Below are 11,778 nucleotides of genomic sequence, written 5' to 3' on the forward strand. Positions count from 1 at the left end.
AGATCCCGAATTTGAGGTTTTCTGTCCCAGAGGTATTCTCCTAAATAAAGGTATTCGCGCTTTGAAGGAGGCTCAAGATCATCCTCATCAAAATCTTATATTACTTAAGGATGCTTTACCATGTGGGAAGGCTTTTTACTACTTTAGCCCTAGTTCATACATAGACAATGTTGCATTTTTAATTGTTTGTAAAGACAATTTTGCATTTCATACTCAAACATGAGTCATATTTTGGTAATAAGCAAGCTTTATGAAGCATATTCTTCCTCATAAACACCATGATTTCAAAAGAGTAGAAAGAAACAATACTAATCAAAATAAGGTTGTTACTAGAAACAATACCCAAGAAAAGAAAATCCGTAGCAGCTACCCTTCAGGTGCACATTGACTAATCAAGCCAAACAAATCGAAATAGAAAAGTACAAAACAAAATGATATACTAATTCATTCTTTACATTATCACATTCTCTCAAATTATACTAAATTCAAACATACAAAAATAAATATTTTAAAAACAAGAAATTAAGGGAGGCACATACATTAGATGCTTCACCATTTATCTCCTTAATTCAACTAAAATTTTGAAATAAACCCTACGACTAGCATGCTAAATCTCATATATCATTCCTACTTTCAACATACGTTTATGAGGTATGTCGAAAACTTTGCTACTTTGCCTCAAATTTCTCTTCAAGAAATTAAAAGCATAATCAATCACAACTCTCTTCACAATATTTGATCCTTTGCTTGCAATAACATCTTGTTCTCCAACTAAATGAACAACCCCAACACTATAAGCTCTCTCCACCACTTGTATATCTCTCTCCATTGAAGACGTCTCGACCTCTTGTATTTCACAATCACTCTCCAATTCCACATTGACACTCTGCTCTGTTGATACTTTGTTACTCTTTGTTGCATTCAACGAAAGAATGGACTCGTCTCGTATAAATTCCTTCAGCCTCTCCACTAATAATCTCTCGAAAGGCTCTTCCTCATTTCTTACATCATTGTATCCGTATCTCACTGCACATCGAAACACATAGACATCACTAGGTTTCACCCTACGGAAGAGGAATCTTTCTTCTATGGGTACTTTGCTTATAGGAAGAGATTTAACTGAAACAAACACGAGGACTGACTGTAACGCGGGGACATTCTCCACGTAATGTTTGAAGATTGGTGGAATTCCGTGGACAAGTTCAGAATAGAAAATTGCAAGGCCGGGTAGACGATGGGAATTTGTTTCATCTACTGTTTCTTTAACTTTTAAGGGAGAGATCTTGTGTTCTAGCTCGAAATGATACTTCTTTCGATACACATAGTTCCATACGTACATGATGAACATTAGGAACATAGCAAAAGCTAGTGGAAGGTAACCGCCTTGAGTGAACTTGTAAAGAACCGAGCTTAGGTAGATGAGCTCAATCGAGCCAATGATTAGAACATACATGATTACGAAAAGAATGTGAGTTTTCCAAATCATGATCATAACTAGCACGAGGAAGCCCGATGTTAGTGTCATCACAAACACCACCGCTATTCCTGTGATCAAATGGTTTTGTGTCACGTGTTAGACACCATCGATAAGATGGAAGGATTTAAGTCTTATACACTGAGATATAAGAAATGCTTACCATATGCATTGCTTAGCTTTTCAGTAGTCCTGAATGCAAGCGTGACAACGACACAAGATATCATGAGAAGGTTATTGACTTCAGGAATGTAGATTTGTCCGTGATACTTGGTAGACGTGTGCACGATTTTAACATGAGGAAAGCATCCTAACGCCAGGGATTGCTGGATTATAGCGAAAGTTCCAGAAATCAAGGCTTGACTTGCAATGATGGCTGCTAACACTGCCACTGCAAATACTGGCCAATATAAACCATCTGCACATGTAAAATGCAGCATGAGACGTTCATTTTCCCCCTCGTGACTTAGGCATAAACGATTTAAGTTATATAAATCGACAATGTAAAGAACTGTCATCGTAGTTTTCCTCCTCAATGCTAATTATAGAGATGTGGCACTTCTTCGTGATCTGATTTGGACAGTTTTTAAACCGTCATTGATAGAACTTAAACTCAGGAACGAATGTATACTTACTAGGTATGGACTTGTAGAAAGTATCAGCAACATCGTCAATGTTCTTCCTTAAAAAGGCAGCCTGACCAAGATAAGCCAATATGAGCGCGGGATATGTCACACAACACATACTTATCTGTACAGATCGAACACTAAAATGACCAACATCTGCAAATAGTGCTTCGCCTCCTGCAATTAATTGTTCAATATTTTACTCCGAGTAATTAAGAAGTTTCTCATTACAGTTAAGAGTGAAATATCAAAAAACACATCTGAAGTATCTCATTTTTCGAGTTTCATACCTGAACTATCAGATGTACGAGTTTTCTACCTGAACTATCATCAACTATTTATAAAAGCACACCTCAACTATCAATTATTCCTTTTTCTTAACCGAATGAATAATGATGGTGATAGTTCAGGTAGAAAAAGGGAATAACTGATAGTTGAGCTGTGTTTTGATAAATAGTTGGTGATAGTTCTGGTAGCAAATTTGCACAACTGATAGTTCATGTATGAAATTGAAACAATCGAACTACTTAAGATGTGTTTTTAACCATTAACTCTATATTTAAACGCTATTGGAAGGAAATGAATACCTGTTATGCACATAACAACCCCGCCAAGTGAAATCCAAGCATTCTTTTTGTTTCTCTTGAAGTAATCTATTATGTATTTAGGATTAAGAGCTCTTATAACAGTTGGATCGTACTTGACGAAGTTGTATAAGCCAATACCAGCAATGAAAATGAACCACAAACAAAGTATAGGCGCGAAAGTGTTGCCAACTTTTTCAGTTCCAAATCTTTGAAACATAAACAACAATAATAATATGGCTACTGCAATCCAAACAAGTCTTCCTGCACATCACAATATAAACTAGCGTTAGTCGAGGTGTGTTTCACTAACTATTGGGTAATAGTTCATGTAGGAAACTCCGACCCTAAAGTCATAATGTAAGTGGCCCCCTAAATCTGAATGCATCTTTTTCTTTGACGCCTTATGTAAGATGTTCTTTCTATCGAACATTTATACTACTAAAAAAATATACTTTTTGCTGACATGACATGACGTGTGTGATACACCAAAATTCAACGCGTGAAGGGGATTTATTTAGCCAAATAATATGCAATAGTTACCTTCAGTCAGCTGTGATGGAGCTGCTGCTTTGAGTCCTCCAACAGCAGACAAAACTAACCAAATCAAATGGAAAATTTAAATTAGTATCATAAACACATTTCTACTTGAAGAAAACAGAAATATTATTATTTTACTAAAATATTCATTTTCTTCTATTCATTTTGTTTTGTAAGTGGTCAAGAGATCTTAATTTTGTTCGTGTTGAAACATATTCCATGTATTAAGGCAATTTTGACAAATTCATAAAGACTAAAGAGATTACTATACGATGAAAACACGTATATTAGATTAGTGTAAACATCAAATACGAATAAACTTTTACGTGCCTGAAATGCAGGGAGTGAGGATGCCATCCCCAATAACCATGGAAGTACCAAGCATTGTAGCAATTAACAGAACAAACTTTGCGAAATTGCTGCTTTCTAGATTTGATTTAAGCTTTGAAGCTCGACGAGTACGTCTATCTGGTAAATCAATTTTAAAATTCGATACATCTTTATCTTCAGGTTGTTGACTCGGAATTAATCCCACTTTTGAATATCTACATATCAATGAATATAACGCAAATGTACCTCCTGCAATTAAAAAAAACCAGAGTACTCTGTTTTAAAGTACTAGTTTACTTATATAAAAAAGGGAAAATCCACAAGAATCCCCTTAATCTATGCCCGAAATCGCACAGACACACTTATACTATACTAAGCTCCTATTACCCTATAAACATATATTATAAGTAATTTTTAATAATCCCTTTTCGACTTACGTGGCACTATCTTGTGGGCCAACGCTGGTTGATTTTTTTGCAAGATAGTGTCACGTAGGCTGAAAAGGAGTAGAAAATTAATAATAAAATAAGTTCAAGGGTAATAGAACCAAAGTATAGTATAAGTATGTTTCTGAAATTTCGTACATAGATTGAGGGGATAGTTATGTATTATCCTTATGAATAATTAAGAGATGTATTTATCGTTTTTTCCTCAATAAAGTTACCATCTCCGTTGTCATTAGCTCGAAGAACAATGAAGACGTATTTGATGAGAGGAATCAAGGTGATAGTGTAAAATATAAGAGACAATGCACCAAGTATATCTTCGTGATATGTTACACCATTTGGAAAAATAGATGCAAACACATACAATGGTGATGTTCCAATATCTCCATACACCACTCCTATACTTTGAAACGCCAATTTCAATATCACTGTCCATTCTAATGCCTGGTAAAAAAAAGAGAGTATATATATACATCGTCAATATAAAAAACATAACATGACCATATAATTTTACATTGTTGTGAGGTGTCAAGGTTCAAGTCCCAAAAAGAAATACATATTTGATAGCATTTCGTTAATGTTTGGTTATAGATTTTCAAATATATAAAACATGATCGTACAATGTTATATTGTTGTGAGGTGTCAAGGTTCAAGTCCCAAAAAGAAATACATGTTTGATAGCATTTCGCTGATGTTTGGTTATAGATTTTCAAATATATAAAACATGATCATACAATGTTATTTGTTGTGAGGTGTCAAGGTTCAAGTCCCAAAAAAGGAAGACATATTTGATAGCATTTCGCTAACGTTTGGTCATAAATTTTTAAATATTGTTGGCAAATATTATTTGGGTAAAATTTCACTATGTTTTGATCATAGTATTTGAGAAATATATTTCACTTTTTTAGGAAAATAAATTTATACCATAAGTTTAAAAACTATCGAAATTAATTAAGTTTGTATTATAAGTCAATTCAATCTTCGTTGCAATAATAAGAAATAGTGTGCATAACACTAGAACAATGTGGTATTTTGGAGTGAGTGCAACAAATATCATTCCATACATGGTGAAGTAGACAAAACACGTGATTTTGTTTTCCTGAGCCAATTGTTCATCACTTTCATCAACAACTATATCATCATATAATATTTCATTAAATATTTCATCGCTACTTTAGTGTTCACGTAAATAATTATGTAATACAACGCAAACAATTATTATAGAGTGTGCTTTTGTAAAAGATAAAAGTTTTGGAGTAAAATTTCAATATTCAAAAAATTCCAAATAATGAGATTTGGCCTAAATATTTGAAAAAACTAGTATTTGGAAATTTCGAATATATGCGAAAAATATTTGTCAGTAAATTATATGAACAAACACTATTTGTCAAAAAAATTTATAAATATTATTTGAGAAATCTACGTCCAAACGTGAAAAAAATTCAAATAATTTGGGTAAGTTAGGACCTTTTTGGTTCCGGGGACCTTGCTAGATTCCAAGTCTAAGGAATCATATCGTTTCAACGAATTGCCAGAAAGTTCTTTTCCATTGAGTTGATATCGAGGAACTTCTTGATTTCGTTCAGTGCTTGACATATCTTTAATTTATAAAATATTTATTTATCAAAAAGTGTAATAAAAAATGGGGAAATTCCCCAACATTTTGTTCACAAATAACTAAGAAGAAGAAAATTATTTTGAATAATAGCAGAATATGAAGAGATTAACTCAATTTGTTTTTAAAAAACTTTAGAAGAAAATTTTAGTGTTTAGATAGAAATGAGGTTTTTATTTGTATGGAAGAAAAACATATTACTTCCTTCATCTCACACGTAAATGGTATAATTAGCAACTTGCCGCATCTCACGCTTTTATAAATAGAATTTAAAATTTTATTTATTCATGATGTGGATGATTACATGACATAAAGAAAAATATTTGTAATATTAAATTTATTTTAATAATATATATAATTAAATGGTTAAGTCACTTGTTAAGATAAATTAATGGGTAAAGGATTGTCTAGATATATTAGCAACACAACATGTCAATAAAGTATATATGTTGACTTCGATTGATTTGTTTATATATTGAAACAATTTATTATTTATGTTAATCGAATAAAATTGAATTATTTTTTATATTGAATAAAAAGAATAATTACATTACAAATAAACCAAATACTCTTTATCTACATATTTTGCTAGAAAATATTTTGCACATCTTTTGTCCCACTTATGCTTATTTGACTAATGGTCCAGACTGAATAAAAAATATATATTTAGATTTAGGTAGCGTTTTATGATTGGTTCAATTTTAACTCAGACCCTCAATTATATAAATTCAGTACCACCCAATTTTCTTACTTACTCGATCCAAGATTTAACCAAACATTTTTATTAATTTGTACTCTTCGAAATTTTATTTTTCATAAAAGAAATAACCTTTGAATATTTTTATTTTTTATGGGGATAATGCACAAGTACCCCTTCAACCTATGCTTAAAATTTCAGAGACACACTTATACTATACAAAGGTCCTATTATTCCCCCTGATTTTATTTTATTAATAATATTCTATCCGTTTTCGACTTACGTAACACTATCTTGTGGGTCCAACACTAGTTGACTTTTTCTTTTAAACTAGTGTCACGTAGGTCTAAAAAGGGGTAGAAAATTACTTATAAAATAAGTTGAGAGGGTAATAGGACCTTAGTATAGTATAAGTGTGTTTCTAGGATTTCGGGCATAGGCTGAGGGGTACTTGTGCATTTTTCTTTTTTTATATAAAAAAAACAATTAGTATCAATGGCATTTTCACCTTCGTAAAATACTTCGTAAAAATAAAAGTTCAAATGAAGCCAATAACTTATGAGTCATTCTTAAAACCATAGGAGTGACCATTAGCTCCAAACTATTATTCAACTGTAACTATAGAGTCTCTACAAACTCTAAATAATAGTAAATAGGATTTATGAGTTTAACCTACGTAAAAAAACAATATCGTTAAAAAAATTAATAAGAGAATGTGTTATGAAATAGGTCACACTTTTGTAAATTCTAATTTGGGCCTCAGAAAAATCAGTTTACTATTTGTATCAGAATTGTTCTAAATGTTTATACTAACAATATAAAAGTTATCTCAATTATAAAAAAAGTTTATATGATATGTTATAATTTTAGAAGAAAGTAATCTCGTAATAACAATTGAACAAAATCGGAGCGGTTAATTTATTCTTATTCATGAGACATTATCATCGAAATCGTTGTCACAACGTTTTTTAGTTTGAAAAAGCAAAGATGAGCATAAGTGCAAAAATTGAAAGATCTCGACAAAAACATTGTATTAGTTCAGCTATTAACATCGTATTAGTTCAACTATTTATGTAACGGTAAGGTATATATGAGTCGATATAGAACTAGGGACATATCAGCTCGAAAGAACAAAATTGAAAGTATATCAGGCTCTTTTTTTGAAAATAATAATTTAAAAAAATATATTAAAAACTATAACACAACATCGCACATATAAAAAAAAACAGAAAGATAAATTTGTCGGGTATTGATACATACGGTATGTACAAATATCATGTGGGTATGTCCATGAGGTAGATTGTAAGTTGATGTAGTTTCAGGTTTAGATATTTTAACACTTCTCTACGAAACAGTACTATTGTGCGAAAGTGATTAAGAGTCACTATGCTTTTATATTACTTTGAGTTGTCACAGTAATATTCACAATTTATTATAAAAAAAATACTTATAAAAAAAATACTAGAATTTTAGTTTTAAGATAAATACTTAAGACAAAAACTAGAGTTTTAATTTTAAAATAAATATGTATGACGTTTCTATAATAGCGTGAGAAGGTGATTAAAAATTTAAATGTTTTAATTTGTATTACTTTGACTTGACATGGTAATATTCACAATTTATTGTAAAAAAAATATATTAGAGTGATGCTTCCATAATTGTGTTTTTGTTTTTGAAGAAGAACTCAATTTGTAAGAAATTATTTATCTGTGACTATCTGACATAAAAATATAGATAAATATATTAAATTGAATGATTTTATTAGTAGGTATAAAATAAAATTTAGCAACTGTACTATATAATTTTTATCATTATTTAGTAATTTTTAAGATATTTGTTCGCAGCAAATTTTCGCAAGCGTGAAAAATTAACTGCAAGCAAAATAAATAAAAGAAAAATGTGATTTTATTAATGAATCGTTGTGAGTACAATTCCTTTGTTCTCTTGATTCTCTCTCCTAAGTTTATTCGCGGTTCGAGGGCCTTCATTAGCGTATTTCTCGAATGTAGGATGATATAGACCTCCTTGAGATGTTGTCAATCTCTGAAACGTCAGAAAGTGATTCGTCGTTGTAAGTCAATCTCCGGAAAGAACTCTGTTGATCACTCCTTTGAAGAACTATCATGTTGATGTTGTAGTTTTCTCCAATTTGTTGAATGCTTGTTGAAGAGTTTTTTTCGATCCCCTTGAATGTCATGTTCATCCCCTATTTATAGTTGTAGGGGGTGGACAAGGTTGCATATGATTGGCCAAAGGATGTCATTTTAACACTTTGCGTGCAGTAATTTGTTCTTACACTTGACTGGGACTAACACCTCATTTGGATATATGGCGTCACCTTGTTGGTTTCGGATGCCTAGTCACCGTGACACGTGGCATGAGTTTGGGCTTCAAGGTGAAATGGACCTTGGTTTTCAACTTTAATAAAATGAACTCATTTATTTGTAAAGCCCAAGTTAATGATTCAGTCCAAATGAACATGGATTTAATTCAAATTTTGTATGAATTTGATCTAATTACAATTTATGTATCTACAATATTAACGCTAATCCCCAATCTCTCTATATAGATGATCCATTTGGTTCATATATATATGTAGAAATAACTATGAAGAGAGTATTTTCAATATTGGTGGACTCAAGTATAGTACACATCATTTCATGATGACGGAACTATTTACTACTATTAAGAAGGGAGTGACGATCCATGGGACTATGGTAAACTATTGAGAAAGGATGAATTAATCATAATATTATGGTGGAATTATGTTGACTAGGTTTAGGTTTTAGAAATATGTTTACTGGGCTTAAGCCCATTGTAATTATGTAATTATATATATCTCGTTGTGCTAATGAAAACCCTCAAGCAGTTGTATTCTTCTGCTACATTAAATTCTACATGGTATCAGAGCCTCGATCGGGAATAAAATCCTACCGAAAGTCGACCACCATCGCTGCTAACACACGATCGTCTGATCGTCACTGCTTCTCTGATCGTCGCTGCTCTTCCCAGTCGTCACTGCCCCAACACACTGCCGCAGCCCCACATTAAATAATGACTATAGATTCAACCCAATCCAGCACTGTTTCCACAACAATTGCTGCGAAAATTCGGCCGATTCATGATCCAAGCTCTGCCTATTATTTACACCCGTTAGAAGGACCAAGTAATTCTCTAACCAAATACTTACTGAAGGGAGACAATTTTGATGTTTGGGAGCGAGCTATTTGTAATGCACTCGAAGGCACAAGTAAGATTGGTTTTCTATATGAAAAGGGTTTTCCAAAACCCACGAACGAGTTGGAACTGGATGCTTGGAAAGCAAACAATTCGATTATATGTTCGTGGATCTTTAACAGTGTTGACGAGACAATCCAGCCGAGTATCGTCTCCCACAAAATTGCCCATGAATTGTGGACTGACATAACGGCAAGGTACGGAGGCACGAATGCTCCAAAATTGTGGCAGTTAAAATCTGATCTATAAATGTTGAGACAAAAAGGTCAATCTGTAGTTTCATACTACAATCAGTTTATAAATATTTGGAACCAATTGTATGGTTCGATTGATCTAACCTGCGGATGTATATGTCCTGCAGCAGCAAAAATGCGTCTTCGATTTGAGGAGGAGAAGACGATGCGTTTCTTCTCGGACTCGACGATGCACAATTCGGCTCTACTCGTTCTCAGATTTTCGGCACCCGTCCACTTCCAGTTCTCAATGAAACTTATTATCTTGTATCTCAAGAGGAGAGACACAAGTTAATTGTGCGTAACCGCGATGACCAAACCGATGGACTAGCTTTCACCGTAGAAACTCAACCCACACCACCTCCAAAATACAAATGCACCCATTGTGGGAAAAATGGTCATTCTACTGAGAGATGTTTTCTTTTAATTGGCTTTCCCAAAGGAGGAAGAAGGGGCCGTGGGGGAAGACGCGGGGGTAGAGGAGGTCGTGGCCTGCCACCTGGCCGTGAACAACCATCAGGTCGCAGCGGTGGCATGGCTGCACACGCAGACAGCCCAACCTCGCCAGCAGTGGCGACAGGCAGCAGCCAAGGCGGCAACTTTCCAGCATTGTCGACTGAACAAATGACTCGACTATTGCATATGCTCGACACTCCTACACAATCAGAAAATAACACGGGTACGGTTAATGCTTTGTCACCCGATTGGTTAATTGATAGTGGTGCCTCACATCACATGACGGGTAATTTTTCCTCACTCTATAATATTATGTCTGTTCCTGAGTGTTCCATTGGTCTCTCGGACGGCACTCGTGTTGTGGCAAATTATTGTGGTAGTGTACAAATTTCTGTCAATCTAATACTGAAAAATGTGTTGTTTGTCCCTAATCTGAAATGCAATTTGATTTCTGTTGGATGCTTGATTAAGTCCAACAAGTGCCGTGTGATTTTTGATGATTGTTGTTGCGTGTTACAGGACCGTGTTTCGACAATGGAGATTGGTCGGGGTACAGCTCATAACGGGGTATACGTGTTCCAGTCTCAAGGTTTCGTGTCCGCTTCTAGAGTTGATCAAGTCGAGTTGTTACACAAGCGATTGGGTCATCCATCTCCTACAATTTTATGTTCCCCTCCCTTTAATAAAACCCCCTCAGATATCAAACAATTAGAGTCGTGTGAGATTTGTTTTTATTCCAAACAAACTCGTTCTAGCTTTCCTACAAGTTCTAATAAAGCTGCTTCCATTTTTGATTTAATTCATTGTGATTTATGGAAACCTTATTCTACCTGTTTATCTTCTGGGTCACATTATTTTTTGACTATTGTCGATGATTACTCTAGAGCTATATGGGTGTACCTCATAAGTGATAAAAGTGAAGTCACAACTTGCTTAAAACAATTCTTTACCTTGATCCAAACTCAGTACCATAAAACTATAAAAATTATCAGATCTGACAATAGCACTGAATTTCTGAATAACCCTCTTCATCAGTTCTACCATGACATGGGCGTCCTTGTTCAAACATCATGCGTCGGAACACCTTAACAAAATGGGAGGGTCGAGCGCAAACACCGTCACATACTAAACGTGGCGCGCTCCTTAATGTTTCAAGCGTCACTGCTTCACACCTCGCGGTGCTTACACCTCTCGCCTATCGAAGTTCTGTTCAAAAACCTCGTCCGAGAACTTGTATAGAGAAGGATTTCCCGCGGCGCAGCAGTTCTTCCATACCAACTTAGCTGCCCGACGCTGCTATTGGCAGTTGAATTTTGGGGGGAGTGTGTCCGCACTGCAGTCTATCTCATTAATCGCACACCTAGTCGTGTTCTCGGTGGCAAGTCTCCATTCGAAATGCTAAATAAAACTCCACCAAATATCTCTCACTTGCGTGTCTTCGGGTGTCTCTGTTTTGTCCGCAATGTCCAGCGCCCACCTAACAAATTCGCACCCTGAAGTGTCAAATGTATGTTCCTCGGCTATCCCTCCGGGACAAAAG

The 11,778-nt window shown here is 34.3% G+C and overlaps 1 protein-coding gene across 1 annotated transcript; it reads right to left on the reverse strand.

The window, feature by feature from the left end:
* Positions 1–435: 435 nt before the first annotated feature.
* Positions 436–5,718, reverse strand: LOC101254334 (potassium transporter 5-like). The gene is made up of 8 exons (XM_004247396.5): positions 5,468–5,718; positions 4,219–4,444; positions 3,555–3,803; positions 3,228–3,281; positions 2,688–2,948; positions 2,110–2,277; positions 1,638–1,892; positions 436–1,545 (listed from the first exon to the last, which is right to left on the reverse strand). Exons 1-8 carry the CDS (start codon positions 5,594–5,596, stop codon positions 608–610), a joined length of 2,280 nt encoding a protein of 759 aa, XP_004247444.2. The 5' UTR covers positions 5,597–5,718; the 3' UTR covers positions 436–607.
* Positions 5,719–11,778: the final 6,060 nt, after the last annotated feature.

The sequence above is a fragment of the Solanum lycopersicum genome, chromosome 9 (genome assembly GCF_036512215.1).
Source record: "Solanum lycopersicum chromosome 9, SLM_r2.1".
NCBI lineage: Eukaryota > Viridiplantae > Streptophyta > Magnoliopsida > Solanales > Solanaceae > Solanum > Solanum lycopersicum.